Raw genomic sequence first — 19623 nt, 5'->3', positions numbered from 1 at the left:
TAGTTTTGGAGACTGGCAGGCTTTCTGCAGTCTACCAGAGGAGACCCAGGTGGAGAGGCTGAGTCACTTCAGAGGGGGGTTGATTATGAGGGATGATATTCAGGAGGCACTTATAGAGGAGTGGTTCACACCTCTCGAGCCAGTGGCCCCACGGTGGATGGGAGCCTTTACACAGTTGGAGATCCTGATTGCTGTCAGAGCTAGCACTGAGGATGGCAGATGCCTCTATTATGAGATTCAGGATGAGGGCAGACTCCAGAGAGTGGAGGTGGAGTCGCCTTTGGTTGCAGAGTGCACCTTTCAGAGGATTCGGGTAGTGGCTGCCGCTTCTCGGAAGTGGCATATTGACCCCGACCCTGCTGACGTGCTCCCGGATTGGCGCATATGGGCATATGCAGCGCGCCCCTTGGCCCGGCTACAGTGGGACCCCGGGGAGTACGAGTGGCATGATCCTTATGCATCCCTTGAGGCCACAGAGATCACCTTTTTCCAGTATACTGTTCGGCTGGGACGACATATTTTGACGGCGAGGAGGACGGTTTCTCCAGCGGCAGCGGGGCATTGGCGATTGCAGGGACTATCACAGGAGTTCCTGGAGGATTTTTGGGCTCGGCTCTGGGCTAGTCATAGTTGCCACACGTTTTTTGAAACGCGTTTTTGAAACGTGTTTGAAACGTTTCAAAAACGTTTCAAACAAATTTCCAAAAGTTTTTTAAAAGTTTTTTTCAAATTTTTTTTCAGGTGTTTTTTCCAGGTTTTTTTTAGGGGGGTGTCCATAAATTTATGTTTGGTACAGTTTAATGCTAAAATCTACATTCAACTTTCATATACATGAATCATGATACATCATGAATGATGAATCCATGATTCAAATTTCATACTGAATCCTGATTCTTAATACATCATACATGATTACAATTTACATCATACAATGATCATACATGTAACATGAATCATGATACATCATACATGATACATGGCAGTCTTCAGGAATCAGGAATTAGATCATAGATGGCAAAAACCCATATAATTATTAATAGCATAACCAGTTTGAAGTTACAAGTTACAACTTACAACATACTAAGCAACATACTAAGCACTAGTGAATAGTGTCAAATGATAAATCTGAAATCTGAAATACAGATGTCTGTACCGAAAGACCAAATACAAAAACTCTGAAAAAACAAATGGTCTCCAATGTCTGGAGTCTGGACTCTCAACTCTAGACTCAAGTGTCAAGAGTCAAGAGTCACTAGTAGTAACTAGTAACTACTCAGCATCATCCTCCTCTGAGGAATGTGAGTCTGTGTCGTAAGAAGATGAAGCCTCAGCCTCAGCCTCAGCACTCGTAGATGCATGATCTGCTGATGTCGGTGCCCGTGATCGTGTCATAGTAGCTGGTGCCATCATCTCCTCATATAGCATGGCATAGATGTCGCGCTCCTCAGCAGGGATCTCTGGTACGTCCTTCACTTTCTCTATGTCGATCTTGTCGACATTCACTTGGCGCGGCTCAATGGGATTGCCTTGCTGCTCAATTAAACGGAGGTTGCAATGACAATACACCAACCGTTCTAATTGAGCAGTGGACAATTTGTTCCTCTTCTTTGTATGGAAGAGGGCCCATGTGCTCCAGTTTCTCTCACATGGACCAGAGCTGCAATCCTGTGAGAGGACTCGTAATGCAAGGCGTTTCTGTCAAAAGATAACAGAAAACTTTATAAATAATAAGAAGAAACAACTTATATAAGTTGTAAGTACTAAGTTGTTACTTCAAAGTGCAAACTTATTACATGTAAGTTGTAACTTGTCAGTGGGCACTTACCAGAACTGGAGTACCGATGCCATATTTCTCCCACCAAGAGACTGGCTGAAGCTGAGTCTCTCTCAAAACTGCAGTGGCTCTCCCAAAGGCATGACTCCCATTCCGAAATACTAGGAGCTCATCCTCTAACTTCCTGAGGAGCTGAACATCACCTCCAGTCCAGGTCTGGATGTAAGACTGCCATCCCTCTTCTAGCTCCTCATTGTTGAACTGCTCCTCATTCCGCCATAGTGGGTGTAGTATATGGGCAACCGCATGGATTGGCCTATGAAACCAATCCCATCTACGGTTCCACACCTCCCTGATGTCCTGGATCCTGTTCAACGACACTTGGAAGCATGGAATTAATATCAATGTATAATGTGGCCACTGGCAACTAAAAGAACAACAATGACATACAATGATACATACCTCTCAGCTGATAGTATAGTGCATCGATCTAGGGCCTCTCCAATGCGGTCCATGAACTCATATAAGAGTCCAAGGGTGCTGCCCTCCATGTCCGTAATGCGAAGCACACTATATATAGGCTGAGTGGCCGTGACAAGTGCAAGGGCCTCAGCCCACCAAGTGTCTCGCATTACCGCGCGCACAAATGCTACTGCCTTGGGATGCTCTCTATCATCCCATGCCATCCACTCCTGAGAGACAACAGTGCGGAGTAAACCTGTACGGACCCGCACAAGCCTCTCAACCACAATGAGCATGTAAGCAAACCTGGTGTTTGAGGGCTTCAACAACTCCAAATCACTGTGTGCACGAAACATAGCTAAAACCTTTGGCCTCTTGGTGACAAACTTCACCATGCTCCGAGAAGTACTAAAGAGGTCGGCAATCCACCCAATTTTGGCCACATCCTCTATCAAGAGGTCCAAGCTGTGTGATGCACATGGAGTCCACACTATCTTTGGAAACTCATCCTCTAACATCCTGCCCATAGATACACAATTTGACCCATTATCTGTAACTACCTGCACTATGTTCTCTGGGCCAATCTCTAGCACTGCCTCACGCAAATGTCTCCATATGAATGCTCCAGTAACAACTGTACCTGGAACCGAGGCATCAATGGCACGCAAAAACATTGTGCCCTTACAACAGGACACCAAAATGTTATATACATTTCTCTTTCTCATGTCTGTCCAGCCATCACAAAGCAATGTGCATCCATATTTCTGCCAGGTTGCCTTCAAAGGCTCCATCTCAAGCTCCACTGCCTTCTTCTCCTTCCTTAAGTGGGTTTTGCGAAGGGACTCATAAGATGGACCCTCCCACTCATACCCAATGCGGCTGATAGCTTTAATGGCCTTCTTCCAACGAGGAGTACGCACGACGTGAAATGACAAAGCGCATTGTATAAACAACTTTGTCAATTCACGTGTGGCCTCCTTGACAGCTTGCTTTTGTATGCCTGCTTTAATGCCTGCCCTCTTTAGAGAAGGCACGGTGGGCAATGAAGATCTGTGGGCTACAGGAATGGAGCTAGACCCACCTGCTTGACTCTGCAAATCATCCTCTGTCCTAGCTCTTTTGGACACATCACCTACAGAATCTGTATCCTGTACATCATCATCAATAGGCTGAATTCCCTTTGCTGCTTCATGTTCTCTCTTCCATTGCTGAAGAGACGCTACAACCTCTCTTGGTACTTGACTGCAAGGGCCAATGCCTTCCCCTCTTACTCCTGTAAAATGGGCCTTTACCCTAATAATAGACCCACCTGACACTTTGGCACAAAAATTGCATTTCCACCTTTCTGTGCCTGAACCCCCATATCTGCTCACAGGAGTTACGTGGTTCCACATGGCATCCTTAGCCCGAGGCATGATGAATGAATGAAGAAATTTGGGCAACCTGGGCCCTGGCAAGAAATGCCCAAATTTCAAATCTGAAATTTGGTCCAAAATCAGAAAAAATCAGCATTTAGGGTTATTAAAAACCTGAGAAGCAGGGTGCGTAGGGGCCGGAGGAGTAGGCTTGGTGCGTAGGCAAGGTGTGCATGCACCAATGTAGGCAACCTGGCAAAAAATGCCCAAATTTCAAATCTGAAATTTGGTCCAAAATCAGAAAAAATCAGGATTTAGGGTTAGTACAAACCTGTTACCTACGGTGCGTAGGGGCCGGGGGAGAAGGACTGGTGCGTAGGTAGGGGTGCAAGCAAACCTGGAAGACTTCAAAGGCTGGAAACGTCTCTTTCAAGCGTCACTTTCAAAACTGAAATGCCAGGAGATACTGCATCGTACGTTTTCTATCATAAAAAAAAACTGGCCCAGCAAAAAAACGCGTTTCAAACGTTTGAAACGTTTGCACGTTTCAAACGAGTAGCCTAAAGTTTGAAACGCGTTTTTTTGCAACTATGGGGCTAGTCGACAGGCCCGCAGGATCTCGGCTTTTCAGTGGCTGGTCGCCCACAGGGGCTCAGCAGTTGCACTTGGCTTGTTTACAGCGGTCTTCCGGCGGCCTGCGTCCGATGCGGCCACCCTATGGAGACACAGAGACATTGCCTTTGGGACTGCCCTCAGGCACAGCAGATTTGGCTGCGGATGCTGCGTATTCTGGCCCCCCTCTCTCCAGAGGGTACGTTTACGTGGGGTGCCGCTGCTTGGTCGACTTCGTCAGGGCCTGCTATGGGCTATGAGATGGAGCAGGGCAGTCAGGCCATCAGATTTATTAGGGGTCAGCCTTGCCTGGTTCCGGCACCGGATTTCTCGTCCGCCAGCTGGACACAGGAGAGGGATTTACGATGGGAGCTCCTCAGCAGCCTCACCATTTGGTTCACCTGGAGGGCCCGGTGCTTTACGGCCTTTGAGGGGAGATTAGAGCCACCAGCAGAGACTGTTCGGGGGATTTGGCAGGAGTTGATCCACACCCTGCGAGGACAGTACGACCGCATCCGGGGAGACTCGGATGAGGCGATCTTACGGCGCCAGGCCTTTCACACCACTTGGCGCTGCGGCCCGTTCTACACCCTACACACGGGATCCCCCCGTTGGCACTACAGGCCACCTGTTTGGCTCTTCCCCCCCCCTATTGTATGATTTAGCCGCTCAGTTCTTTAGACTGATGCTTGTATTTTGCAGCACCTAGGGAGAGTCTCCCGGGCTGCCATGATGTATTCACTGCTCTTCTCTCTGTTAGGAGCAGGAGAGATCTCTTTTGTAGCCCTACGGGCGTTTTTTACATAACTAATGAAAGGATCTTTTCTCGGAAAAAAAGAAGAAGCATATTTCAGCATTTGCATCATTCATATCAAGTAATCATCATTTGTAGAAGTCTCGAAATCAGCATAAGCATGTAGAAGGGACAAGAGGTCACCCCGTTGGGGATAGACCAAGGGCCTAGATCATGTGGAGACATGCAGTCACCTTTTTGTAAAATATAATTAAAAAAAGCCTTGACACCAACTATCTCTCTCTTCTTCTCTCTCCTCTGCCTTAATTATGTTTAATCAGCATCTTGTTCTTAATCAAGCTTATGGCTCTGGATGAGCACAGCAAGGTTTCCGCGCATGCAACATTGGTATCTATATGTGTTGCACATGTGTCCATGCGTGCGAGTGTGTGTATGTGTGTTTGTATGCATGTGTGCACGTATCATGTGCTGGTGACCCACCGCTGTGTGAAGGGAAAGGGATAGCAAGCATGAGAACAACAATGGAACAAATGCTCAATTCTTAAGCAAGACTTGGAACTGGAGATCAGAAGTGGAAGGTGTTCAAACGAAGTGTCAAAAGTCAAAGTCAAAGTTAAAGTAGAAGGTCAAAGTCAGTAGTCTAGGGAGGAAGGATGACAAAGTGTCCCATCATCAAGTTTAGCAAGAGGGGATGTCACGTGCATGCCCATGCCATGGCTAATCTCCAGCATGAAGAACATAATCCTTGATTAGGACAGCATTTAGAGCATCAGCAGCAGTAGCATCATCACCATTAGCAATAGCATCATCATCATGAGCAGCATAATCCCTGATTAGGACAGAATTTAGATCATCATCAGTAGTAGCATCATCACCATCAACAGTAGCATCATCGGCATCAGCATCAGCATCAGCATCATCATCCTCATCCTCATCCTCATCCTCATCCTCATCATCAACATAAAGAGGCCATGGATGACCAGTCCGCAGCCAGCCAAGCTGTCCTACAGCAGACAGCAGCCAGCAGAGCATCTAGGCAAGCAGGCAGCCAGCATCTAGGTGAAAGCCATCAGGTGTAAGCAAACATTGAAGACAAGCACAGCATTTAAGGGAATATTTCATGAATACTTTGTCCAAGAACTGGCCAACAGCAGCGATATAGGCCGACTAGCACCTCTAAAGCATATTTCAGCATTTACATCATTCATATCAAGCAATCATCATTTGTAGAAGTCTAGAAATCAGCATAAGCATGTAGAAGGGGCCAGAGGTCACCCCTTTGGGGGTAGACCAAGGGCCTAGATCATGTAAAGACATACAATTACCTTTTTGTACCATATAATAAAAGAAAACCCTGACACCAATTCTTCTCTCTCCTCTGTCTTAATCATGTTTAATCAGCATCTTGTTCTTAATCAACCTTAGGGCTGTGGATCATACAGCAAGGTTTCCACGCATGCAACAGTTCATGTGACGAACCTTGAGAGAGTCATGCTTGCTGCCTGTTACCTAACCAGTGATGCAAGTATATGGTGGAATGATAGGTCAAGTCACAACACAAACACCTCCTCCGATGTTGCTAATTACCAATGGGCCAATTTTGAGGAAGATCACTTTTCGCCTCCTCTATATTTGGACCGTTTGAAGGATGAATTTCGGAAACTCCCACAAGAATTAGCAACCATCCTAACCTTTGCTAACCCTGTCACACAGTTAGGACTTCATTAAGAAAGATAAGGACCAACTAGGGGCTTTTTTGTACAGGTTTGACCACCAGACACAGCGGGACGTCGGTAGTCACATTGTCCCCACACATTGGCAAGTGCAGTCCCAATTAAGTAAAATGTCTGTAATTTAGCATTCTGGAGCTCAACGCACGGTTCAACAGCCCGGTGTGCAATTAAGTCAGCCCAGTGCAGTAAGCACAGATCTGAAACATATTTGAGCACTTCTGCAAATCAACCTATTGATAACACCTATTTATACTTTGAATATTTCAGCAATATAAGCAAATAGACAACTGGTGGTGGGGGCTCTTAAGTGGGTATTTGGGAACCAATTGCGTGTTGCTCTCTCTCTCAATCTCTCTTGCAAATCTAAACGCATGCCTTAACCATCATTAACACTTCCGCATAACACCATCATCCCTTAAAAGATTAGCCTGGAGACGAAAAGTACTCGTATCAAAGATGCCACGCGTTTGCATCCACATTTTGCAAGCATGTTTCCCCAGGCTAGCTTTGTCGAAACAGCCTTGTGTGTCCCCTAAGATTTAGCCCAATGGTTTGAGCTTAGGACTTTCAATAAGGAGGTTTTGGGTTCAATCCTAGGGACCCCTGTCAAATCCCCATAGGATCTCCTCGTGGAACGCTCCTGGTATGAGACTCGAAACCTGCAAACAAACCAAACAAACAAGAAGGGGGTGCAGGCCTGACTCACCTCCCAACCACGACAGCCGTGGGCATGCCCATAGACTTGGCTGTCCCCACCGAGCCACAAGCTGAGCTAACTAGATGGACGTACTGACCAATCTCTACCTCATGACGTCCCATACCACCACGAAGCTACCCTCGCGGGCCTCGAGACTGTTGCTGGCCTCGGCTGCATGAAGCAGGTGCACGTCTGCACTAGATCCAGGCTCCTGACCATAGAGCTCTCACAAATCACACGAGACTCTATATGACTAATGACTAACCTTGGCCACCCTTTTATAGGCTCTTGGCCGGTCATCGAGCGTCCACACTTGGACGCCCGCCCATCCATACTTGGGTGCCCGCCCGTTAGTCTACCCCTAACTCAGCTCGTCAATCAGCCTGCCTAGCTCCAAGCTTCCCCAAACCTCGAAGCTAGTCTTGTGCGTGTAGCACACGGTAGATACACACTGTGCACATGACATACTCCCCTTCCTCTAAGAGCTCACTCCTGAGCTCACTAAAAAGCCATGGTAATCTCTCTGAAGAGTAGTCAATGTCTCCCATGTAGCGTCCTCCTCAACACGATCCTTCCACTTGATCTTGTATTCCGTGATAAGCGTATTACGCAATCTTCTTTCACGAAATCCAAGAATCTTTTCAGGTTCGTGTGAAACAAATGTCATGTCCTCGACATCTATGATTTCGAGAGGAGTAACTAACTGGTCTGTTCCACCCAGTACTTCCTTAAGTCTACTGATATGAAATACAGAATGAACTTTCACATGAGAAGGCAAATCCAATATGCAACTGAACCAATCCGTCGTGTAATACAAAATGGTCCACGGTATCTAGGGAATAATTTCGGAGATCGACCTGTAGGTAAAGTCTCGGAATCTTTCGGAACTCACAAATACACCATCGTTCCTTCAGAGAACTCTCTGGGTGAACGATGTCTATTAGAATAAAATCTGTCTCGGTCTTGAGCACTTCTAATAGATTCCTTCGCAACTTGTAACATTTCTTGCATATCTTGTAAAAAATTACGTGCTGCATCATGCTGAAGTCCTGAGAATCCCACTGTAACAGGTGATCTAGGTTGAAACCCATACATAAGCATGAAAGGACTAAAACCTGTACTCGTATGCTTAGTACTGTTATATGCAAATTCTAACATAGGAAGATAACCCTCCCATGAACTTTGTCTTTTGGATACATACGCTCGAAGCATATCCTCCAAAATCTGATTCACTCTTTCAGTCTAGCCATCAGATTGAGGATGATCTGAGGAACTCAAATTCAAAGTTGTTTCCAACTTCTCAAAAACAAGTTTCCAAAAATCACTCATAAACTGAGTCCCTATCATTGACTATGTCCTGCGGTACTCCGTACAGTCTAAACAATTGCTCGATAAACTGCCGTGCTAATTGCATAGCTGTAATAGTCTTCCGAGTTGGTAAAAATCTAGCCATTTTGTCAAGCGATCTACCACAACCCAAATAGAATCGTGGCCTTGATGTGTTCTTGGCAATCCAGTAATAAATCCATGAAATACTTTCCCATTTATTACCTGGGATTTGCAAAGGATGCAACAACCCAGTATGTCTAAAGCATTCAGCTTTATTTGCTTGACAAATTTGACACTTGAGAACATAATCTTCTACATACCCTTTCATCTTTGGCCAATAAAAAGTGTGTTTCACTAGCGATAATGTCTTGTGTACCCCAGGGTATCCAGCAAAAGGGGCATCGTGACACTCCTTAAGAATCTTGGACCTAATGTCCGGGATTTGTGGTACACAAATTTTGTCATTACGGAATAGTAAACCATTCCAAATCATCCACCACTGGCCTCCTGCAGCCTGAATGGTAGGCTGTTCAGTCATCGAGTCTTGGTCAATCAAAGAGCTCCCGTCCTAGATCTTCTGCCAAAATGGACCAAAATAACTATCAGTCCTGCAAAGCCCTCTCAATGACTGAAATAAGTCAATAGAAATCTCGATAACAACAAAGTATTCACCTCTCTAATTCGACTGAGCGCATCTGCAACACTATTCATAGACCCTTTACGATAACGAATCTCAAAATCAAAATCTTGCATTGACTCAGCCCAACGAGCTTTCCTTCCTCTCAAATCATCCGCATCACATATATACTTGGTTGACTGATGATCAATCAATACCACAAACTTGGAGCCATATAAATAATGTCTCCAAACCTTGAGAGCGTGAATCACAGCATAAAGCTCCTTCTCAAGGGTTGGCCAACGAGATTGAGTGTCGTCTAGCTTTTTACATTCAAAAGCAACAGGTCTACCATCTTGAAATAAAGCAGCCCCGATGGCATAGTCACTGGCATCAGTTTCAAGAACATAAGGCCGACTAGGATCGGGTAATGCTACTAAAATAGGTGCTTCCTTGACTTTATCTTTCAAAAGTCTGAAGGCCGTATCCAGATCATTATTCCAAGTGATAGGCTGATTTGACTTACGTCCACGACCTTTCTACAAGTCGGTCATCGGTGGTGTGAGCTGAGAGTACTCCCGCACAAATTTCTGAAGAAAAACAACAAAACCGAGAAAAGAACGAAGTTGTTTCACTGTTCATGGTATAGGCCAGTCCAAAACTTTCTGAACTCGGTCGTAGTCAATGCTCAATCCATCTCTAGTGATCTTGTGTCCCAAGTAAATGATGTCTGTCATGAAAAACGCACATTTACTTAATTTAGCATATAGTCGATTCTGTCTTAAAATAGATAAGACAATCGTGAGGTGTCTAACATGATCCTCAAGAGTACGACTATATATCAAGGAGAAGGAATGCTTGCAAGGCATCTGTAATTGCATGAGGACTTAGAACCAAGACCAAAACAAGTAAACATCTCTCACAAATAACCATGAGCGTTGCCACACCCACACATCATGCGTTATTGGCAGTTTGGCCAGCGGTTCTCCACCCCCCGTCTACAAAAATGATCATAACAACAGCGCACAAAGCTGAATCTCAAGCTCTGTTGCTCAGGATCTGGGACTTGGACTACACGTCTTTAAAGATGTGGTCTCTCATCTCATGGTTACCTAACAAACTTGTAGAATTTTCTCTCCAAGTGAGTGGCTCTCCAGTGGGGCATGCCTCAGTGGCTTGCCCACTGCCTAAAAATGGAGAAATTGAAAAGGTGGTACCCCCTTGTGGTACTTGAGTGTCTGTGTGATGGTGTTTGCCCACGTCGAGACGTATGTGCACATGCCAATTTTGATGCATGCATACACGTAATGGTATGTTTAGCTAAACTTTAAATTCTTTATCCAAAGAGATATAGTGTTCTGTTCACTAGAGCAGAAAGTTCTAGAGCTCTGAGTTTATGGGGGTTGGTTTTGTGAGTGAGTTAGTGCCATGTCTCAATCTAGTAAAGAAAAACCGAAGCTTTGGATATGAATGGAACCTTTTCAATTGCTGCATCATCTGGAATTACCACGTGACATCGACACCCATATGCTGAGGCAACCATCGCAAGGCTGATTGCAGTGCTTCCAGCACTTCCCTCTGTTACAAGGCCTCCAATGCGAAGTTTTCCAGATTGCAAAGCCTGTAAACACCATTTGGGTATGAAATTGATTGCCATAATTCAAGAATGTCCAGAACAGGGCACATTTTGTTTAAACTTTGCTTGAAATTCAGGGAAAACCCATAAATGTCTCAAAAGGTGATCCGTAGCTTCATGTTCGACTCTAAAGAGTATTATGCTAGCAGGTTGTTTAGACAGTAAAATCCAGCTGTTTAGTGCCAAAGTACACGTTGCACCATGCCAAGGCTAAGTACATGCAAGATCCATCCAACTGTATCATTTTGTGTTCTTCCTCGACCTGATGCAGCAAGCTCTACCCAATGGCTGTTTGGTAGCCACAGTGACCCACGTTGTGCACTAAGGAACCAGGCCTCACCAAGGTTATTGAATCACAGGTTCAAGAATCATTTCCAGTTCTGCTATGCTGTTCTAAGGATCGTTTATGGTCCCTTGGCTTGGGTATGATGTTAAAAAGAACCCATCTCTCTCTCTCTCCCTCACTCTCTCTCTCTCTCTCTCTCACCTCTTCAATTATTTGTACAGCCACCCTGTCTTTCACGCTTCCTCCCGGACTGAGAAACTCTGCCTTCCCTAGAATCTGCAAAATCCAGCAATGTTTTACCAGAAGGTATAAAGAGAGGCTTTGAGAAGAGCTGAAGGATACCTCGCAACCCGTCGCTTCAGACAAGCTGTTGAGTCTGATGAGAGGTGTGTTGCCTATGGCTTCTAAGACTCCACCTCTCCGACTGTTAATTTTGCTTTTGCTGCGCGCGAGCCTCCAGTAACGTCGATACAGAATTGTCGCTATGAACAGTGTGAGAGACGCTGCAGTTGCAGGAATCAAGCCTCGCGCAAGCTTTGAGCTCCCCATGTCATAGTTGTCTCTCGAGTCTGGAGTCTGGACGTCAGTGCCTCCGCGTGCACATTTAAGCTGATTAGTGGGCCCTCCTTCGCACAATGTGCCCTGGGGACTATTTGACACCCCTTTTTTCAAAGGGGATCAATGGGGGCGGACATTGTCGCTCAAAAATCAAGGATCGGGGTGGGCCGTCGGATTTTTGTGATCCATGTGTAATCCCTGTGAAGTCCAAGTGTGAACCCTGTGTGATCCCATCTTGGCATTTGGCTCGTTTTACACAGGGATCACACAGGGTTCACACTTGGACTTCACAGGGATTACACATGGATCACAAAAAATTCGACGGCCCACCCGATCCTCGATTTTTGAGTGACAATGTCCGCCATTGATCCCCTTTGAAAAAAGGGGTGTCAAATAGTCCCGAGACAATGTGCCCCCGTTCCTCGTCATAGATTCTCAGGATTAAGTGTCGCGGGTCTTTTTTAAGTGTCACGGGGTCTTTTTAAGTGTCGCGGGTCTTTTTAAGACCCGGTCAGATGAAATCGGCAGCTGTGGAGCGATGGAGAAGATCGACGGTACACATTCGTCGGGAAAAGGGTTACCAATTGATGGAAAAAGGTCTTGAACTATCGAAAACTAAACGTGCTCCTACATCGGACGGCTATCAGGTTTGATTGCATACATGCTAGTTGAATGCAGCACCATTTGCAGTAGGCCGATGATTTAATTGCAGCGCCGTTTGCAGCAGTTTGCGCGTGGCCCTAGTTTACTTCAACTGCTGCCAGCACGTTCCTAGTTTATTGGGCATCCAGAGATCGCCTCTACCTCCCTCAAAACCTCACGATTCTCACTCTGGAAGTATTCTCAGTAGTTTGGCAGTTGTTGCATGCGTTTTGCGCCCAAGTTCACTACCAATTTCTATGGTTGGAAAGCCTACTTCTCATATGGTTCTATGGTTGCAAAGCTAGTTCATTTCGACTATGCACTTTATTTACTTAAAAAATCAATATTCCAAAGAGTGTGTTAGCTTATTCATAGTTTTTTTTTCATGAGAAATTCACAAGAGTTCTTCTAATCCCAACCGGTGAGGCTTGGCTGAGTTTGCCCTTCCTCCCTCACTCTCTCACATAGTTTCTACTTAAAAGCCGGGCTCCTCATGGGATCTTCTCCAGACCCTTATGTGACCATTGCATTAGCCAATGGAGAAGTAGTCCGACAATGTCGAGCTTCCGAACGAGGAGTGTCCTAAGAGAACTACAAATTATCACAAGAGGCTAGATATGATGGATCATTTAAAGGATGCTCACAATATCTCCATTGAGATCCCCTTGCGAAAGATTGACTGACCTAAGGATAGGGGTGGCCATCGTGCTCCTAGTCTCCAATTTCTAAAGCAGACTCAAGTACGCTTCCATGATGTGAAGCAAAAGCTGGAGAACAATAAGAAAAATTTTGAAAATTTGCAAAGATTGAAGGTCGAATGTGAATGGGAGAGCATGGTGGAATCACATGGCATTGATTCCCAGGAAAAATTTATTGATGACTTCGTCAATAAGGCCATGGAAGCATACATGGCATCCAATGATCAACGGCTTCAAGCGATTCAACAAAGAATTGCTGAGGGCTATGAGAAACATGTGAGTGATTTTCTTACCATTTCTGTTTATACCATAAACATAAATTAATAAGTTTGCTTATTAAAATGTTTTCCCATAATTTAGAAATGGCAAACTAGGCCAACGAAAAATGTGATTCACTTCAGAATGATGATCATGTGTGCGAAGATCTTCAGCACCAAGATCTACACAATGTGAATGAGTCCCTTACACAAATACGTAGTTTGCCATGAGTCTTTGTCCTCTTATCAGACTTCAGTGTGTTACATAATGACATTTAAGAAGCTTATTTTGTAGAAAAATCTCTTGAGTCTAGATATCCTTGGTCCCCTCACACCCTCAAAACCAAACTTGAGACGAAGACAGGTCAAGGAGAATTGTGTAGATGATAAGAAGTGCACAGACATCTCTATGGAGACTCCATCATCTCCCATTCACAAACCTCAAAAGGTTAGCAAGAATCTCCAGAAAACCTCCCAAGTCTCATGTTATTTATTTCTTTTACACATGGTAAATTGGTACGCTTCTTTGTTGGATTCTTTCAGATACACTCTTGGTTGGTGGATCAAGGCCATGTGAATTTTTAAGTGATTCACCTTGTTCAAGTTCAAACATGGCATTAACTGTGTTGATTTCCAATAGCGAGACTAATCTCACGTCTCCTTCAAACATACAAGATAACACACTTACATTTAGACACATTAAGAAATGTTGACAATCTTATGTATACTATGTTTTTTTATGAATTGGTTTTTTGCTTTCAATAGATTGAAATGTGGTATGTCGCTTCGCTTCCAATCTCAAAAATCTAGCATAGTTACTGAAGTGGATGAGAAACTTATTGAGTCCATCTTGAAAGAAAAAGCCTCCACAAGAACTCTTAACATCTTTACCATGTAAGTTTGGCAAACTTCAAAGTGCTGCATGTGTGTGTGTGTGTGTGTGTGTGTGTGTGTGTGTGTGTGTGTGTGAACTACTTCTCAATACAATTCATGAAACTTTGGTAGGTGGATGGAGAACACTCTACCTAAGGAGACTTTACAAAAAGTGTGGTTCCTAGATGATTTTATATCCTCGCATCTCTCCAAGGACTCTAGAGCCATCTTTATTTTTCTTGGGAACATTGACATGAAGGAGCATCTATTCCTATTCCTTCCAATTGTCGATAGGCATACTTGTACTCTCCTGAACAACCTCGCTCTTTGAGATTAATTTTTTGGTTGTAGACATATTTGGTTTAACATTTGGATTCCTTTGAAGGGGGCATTGGGTTCTCTATGTGCTGTATAACCATCATATCAAGAGAATGACAAGCTTGCCATGGGATAATGATGGCATCATCTTTTTTGACCCTATGTGGCTAAGCGACCCTCAACATTATCTTCACGTGGTTCATCGGTGAGAATAATTTATCTGTTTTATGTTGCCTTCTCCTTGTTGGTGATTGCAAGTATAATTCATTGCTCTTTCTTTTTCAGTGCACTTCAACTAATCTCACAAACATGCACAAATCCCATTTTGAAGAAATCTTTGGAGGCCCCATGTGATGAATTATGTTTTGTGTCTACACTCGAGGTACATCAAATCCATCTTTTTTGTAAGCTTACTAATAGCTCTCAAGGTATACACATTAACACATCAATTGATTGCGTAGGTGCCGTGCCAGCCAAACACTATTGATTGTGGTTATTATATAATGGCATACATGAAGCGCCTTATTGAAGGAGATTTTCTAAAGACAAGATCAAAGAATTGTGTGAATTTAGGGTTTAATGGATATCTTTCTTTTTCTTCTATTAACTTGATTGAAAACTTACCAATTCTCCATCAGATGTAGCCAACAAGAAGATGGTTTAAACACAATGAAGTGAAGACTTTGAAGAAAGATCTCGTTGATTGGTGCCTTCATGCTATGGATGGGGGAGGATCTTCAGTTGCATAATACAAAGCGTCATACACTTATACAATTCTTTTTTGGATATGTAATCATTTTGGATATGTAACAAGTAGAATTCCAAAGTAGCATACTTGGATACATTTCTTTTTTGAAAAGGTGTGTAATTTTGGATATGTAAACATTTTGGATATATAAATATTGGCATGCTTACCTTTGGAAGAAGAAGATTCTCCACCCAAGCCTTTTTTGTATGAAACCAATAAACATTGATATTACATGCAATTTATTGATAGATTCCTTGGCCTTCATAATGCCAACATGTAGTGTCTTCATTGACAACCTTGAGCAAAGCATCTAGTTCTTGTTGGGATTTATCAATCACGAGGGCTGTGGGTCGTACTCCATTCATCTCTAGGGCAATACTTTCATGTCTGGTTCCCGGATCATTGGTACACATCATGAACCAAATTGGTATACCAACCCCTTGTTAGTTTGGCAGGATAGGTGCATATTATAATGGAAGACCAAAAACATTTGTTTTGAAAGTGCTATCAATAGCCCATGCATTGTGCCTAGAAAAGAGAATTGCCATCTCTAGCTTCCAATTGTCTTGGATTATAACAATGAATGGTTTATCTTTATCCTCCTCTGCATGAGGATTATATGGCTGGCAATGTAATACCTGCTTAAAAAACAAGGCGTTTGTAAAAGGTTAATAACAAATATGGTCTCATTAACCACTTGTTTTAAGATTGAAGTGCATACCTTATCTTGTGTTTTCAAAATTAAGGACTCCATGTACATTGCCTTCCAATCATCCTTGGAAAGACTTCCTGTATAAATAAATAGGATCAAATGCGAATGACATGCTTCATAGACAAACAATTTAGTTATCACCATTCATCATACCTTCATTGTGTATTTGGTAAGATAGCATGGAGACCTCCTTTCTAATCATAAAGAACTTGTATATTATTTGTTCCAAGTGGGGAAGCTCTTTCCTTATTCAACCTTTCTTTTGATGTCGACATTTTTGCCACATACCGCAAAATCCCAACTCTACCCTCCATATGGGGAGCCAAAGTAAGCAGTAAAAGGAGGGTGATAAGTGTTTTACCTGCACTTATTGGTTGATTGGGAAGAACGGTGACATCGGTGTTGCATTTACTATTGCTTGCTAGAATGCCAATAGCGGCTAGTTACGGTCTTCTTCGCACCGATGGCTTCTTGGCTAAGGGCGATCGTGTTGCCTTATTGGCGGCATTAGGTTTGGTGTACTGAGTGGTTGTTTGTAGGCATGTCGGTGCTTTTAAGTTGTCGAAGGGGATGGTGTGTGGCCCTACCTTGTGGTGATGGTCAATGAAAGTGTTGGAGTTAAGGTCAGATTCCTAGGGTTATGGTGGTGTGACTGAGAGTTTGGTTGGAAAGGCCGGTTGAAATCCATGGCCATAGCCCTTTCTTTCAAGATTTCCATGGCGCCTCAGGAGGAGAACTTCATGCACCTGACAATAGCATTGGTAAATCGCAAAGCTTGATTCGCTAGACATAGTCAGCTTCTCCCTTTCAAGGGGCATAACTACTTTATGTCGGGCATCCCCTTAATGGGGTTTACCAATCATGATTACGGACACACCATTGATGGTTCCATGCATGGAGGCTCCCTTCTTTTTTGCACCTTCAAAAGGGTTGGTACTGTTATCCCTCTCTTTCATGTGGGTGGCCATTCTAGAAAGGAGGGTAGGTAGGGCCCAACAACTAAGCATATATCATCATCTCCGAGCAACATCCTTAATCCTCCTTGAACAACAAGAAATCCATGGCAAAAAGGCTTCATTAGGCACAATGCTATTATTGATTCCAAACATTCAACCAATGCTTAAAGTAAATTTTGCAGCCTCTATCTCGTCTAGTTAACCAATCAAATTCATCAACATCTAGGCATCTTGCTTCAATCAAAACATGTGTTTGAGGGGTCATCATCACCAGATGATCTTCATCAACATTGTTGGCCATCGATCACATCACTAAAAAAAAGGCTATCTAGAAACCAAACTAGTAGATGACAATGATGTGGCTTGCTTTCCTCTCCCTTGTAGAGCTAATAGCAACATCCTACTCTCTACTCCCTCTCTCTCTCTCTCTCCTCTCTAACATAACCCACAATGTCAGTCTCTATAAGGTATTGGACCAACCTAGTCCTCACTGGCAATAGCACATTATCCAATCCCTTCTCTCCACATAATTGTGTAACAGAGGGTGACCAATACAAGCGCTGCCAACTCCTACACACTCCAATGACTATTCCCATGGCTTCTAACATCCTAAAAACTGATCATTATGCAACTTTTGATGATCAACAAACAAATCTTTGTTGTAAAAATTGAAGTTGTGAATTTTATCATGGAAGCTAGCTAGAATTTTTTTTCTCTATGTTTTCTTAGTTTTCAATTAAATTAAGCATCTCTTTAATGATTTTTAAGAGAATAAGAGATAAACTACCATTTCTAATCTCTCAAATAGAGTAGAGAAACTTTTGTTGTAGTTATGATTTTAATGTGTTGTGCTTAGAGATTTGTATGGTTAATTAGCGTTAGGGTTTCATCTCTTTTTAGTAAAGAAATGGTTATTTACAACTGTGAAAGAAGCATTATGGTTAGTGAATAAAGCATTATAGCTATGGATAATGCATTATGGTTTGCGAAAGAAGAATTATGGTTGTGAAATAAGCATTATGGCTATGAAATAAGCATTATGGCTATGAATAACACATTATGGCTGTCTGTGAAAGAAGCATCATGGTTGTGAATAACACATTATGGCTGTCTGTGAAAGAAGCATCATGGTTGTGAATAACGCATTATGGTTGTGCAAGAAGCATTATGGTTATGAATAATGCATTATGGCTACAAACAACGCATTATGGTTGTGAATAATACATTATGTTATGAAAGAAGCATTATGGTTGTGAAAAAAACATTATGGCTATGAATAATGCATTATGGTTATGAATAAAGCAATATGGTTGTGAATAATGCATTATGGGTGTGAATAATGCATTATGGTTGTGAATAAAGCATTATGGTTGTCAATAACACATTATGGCTGTGAATAACACATTATGGTTGTGATGAATGATGTATATGGTTATGAAAGAAGCATTATGGTTGTGATGAATGATGTATATGGTTACGAAAGAAGCATTATGGTTGTGAAGGATGCACCATGGCTGAGAAAGATGTTTAATAGTTGGGAAAGATGTATAATGGCTGTGAATGAAATATATTGGTTGAGAAAGATGCAATATGGCTGTGAGAGATGTAACCTCTAAGTAAATCCTCCTCTCTCCCAAAGTGTTGTCCCCACTGTGTAGAAATCTTCTTTTATCTAAACATTGTTCCTAAGAGTCTCTTCTTTCATGTGTCTGGCTCATTTTGTTGAGCTCCCAAAATGTCTTCATTACTCTAAAGTTGATTGGTCTTATTATCCTAAGTTCATGCATCCATATACACTCTCATATGATATGAACCCATTCTTTAGTATCCCTAATTCTACCTTACTAATTACTTATTCCATATCCCCATGTAATATGGTACTTCATAAATTATCATGGAAAAACATATGGGGATCAATCCTTTATGTGATCTAACCCATAGTAGAAAGATGCATAACCTTAGCATCATCTCCTACTACAATACCTCTATTCATCATGTATATTACTTCACATGAATCTTGCACCAATCAACTTCTATTTACTCATAGAAAAACATGTTAAATTTGGCTATCTTTAACCCATCATATGTATAATCTATTACTTCACATGAATCTTGCACCAATCAACTTCTATTTACTCATAGAAAAACATGTTAAATTTGGCTATCTTTAACCCATCATATGTATAATCTATATCAAAATTTCTAACTTAATCTCTCGTTTATAATCTTATCATAATCTCTATAATACTTCCTAACACAATCCCTATGCTAATCTCTAGCATACTCCCTAATATATCATTAATTAAACTTTGATTAAACATGTTATATTTGGCTATCATATGTTAAATTTGGCTATCTTTAACCCATCATATGTTAAATTTGGCTATCATATGTTAAATTTGGCTATCTTTAACCCATCATATGTTAAATCTATATTAAACTTTGATTAAACATGTTAAATTTGGCTATCTTTAACCCATCATATGTTAAATTTGGCTATCTTTAACCCATCATATGTTAAATCTATATTAAAATTTCTAACTTAATCTCTCGTTTATAATCTTATCATAATCTCTATAATACTTCCTAACACAATCCCTATGCTAA

General features: G+C 42.5%; 2 protein-coding genes across 3 annotated transcripts in view; both read right to left on the bottom strand.

Annotated features, from left to right (window-relative positions):
- The window catches only part of LOC147640618 (Pyridoxal-5'-phosphate-dependent enzyme family protein), a 57813-nt gene extending 45935 nt beyond the window's left edge, over positions 1-11878 (bottom strand). Inside the window, exons 1-3 of one of the 2 annotated variants that reach the window (XM_086813551.1) lie at positions 11597-11874; positions 11456-11530; positions 10810-10953 (exon numbers count right to left, since the gene is read on the bottom strand). In XM_086813551.1, coding sequence (XP_086669677.1) covers positions 10810-10953; positions 11456-11530; positions 11597-11803 — 426 coding nt within the window. In that variant the 5' untranslated portion in view covers positions 11804-11874. Of the gene's footprint in view, positions 1-10809; positions 10954-11455; positions 11531-11596 lie in introns of both variants that reach the window. The other variant, XM_086813560.1, reaches the window with a different exon arrangement.
- On the bottom strand, positions 1004-3651 carry LOC147640619 (uncharacterized). Its single transcript, XM_086807871.1, has 3 exons — positions 2237-3651; positions 1826-2141; positions 1004-1695 (listed from the first exon to the last, which is right to left on the bottom strand). The coding sequence occupies exons 1-3, from the start codon at positions 3649-3651 to the stop codon at positions 1270-1272; spliced, it is 2157 nt and encodes a 718-aa protein (XP_086663997.1). The 3' UTR covers positions 1004-1269.
- Positions 11879-19623: the final 7745 nt, after the last annotated feature.

Source organism: Cibotium barometz, chromosome 2, assembly GCF_041138505.1.
Source record: "Cibotium barometz isolate CiBa-2024 chromosome 2, ASM4113850v1, whole genome shotgun sequence".
Taxonomy (NCBI): Eukaryota; Viridiplantae; Streptophyta; class Polypodiopsida; order Cyatheales; family Cibotiaceae; genus Cibotium; species Cibotium barometz.
This window is presented reverse-complemented; position numbering and strand designations above follow the sequence as displayed.

Bases quoted from the DNA above. Each gene is read 5' to 3' on its own strand.
- LOC147640619 (XM_086807871.1), bottom strand. From the start codon at position 3,651: ATGCCTCGGGCTAAGGATGCCATGTGGAACCACGTAACTCCTGTGAGC. The intron at 2,142-2,236 runs GTATGTATCATT...GTCGTTGAACAG, and splicing joins ACTATACTATCAGCTGAGAG to GATCCAGGACATCAGGGAGG. The intron at 1,696-1,825 runs GTAAGTGCCCAC...ATCTTTTGACAG, and splicing joins GCATCGGTACTCCAGTTCTG to AAACGCCTTGCATTACGAGT.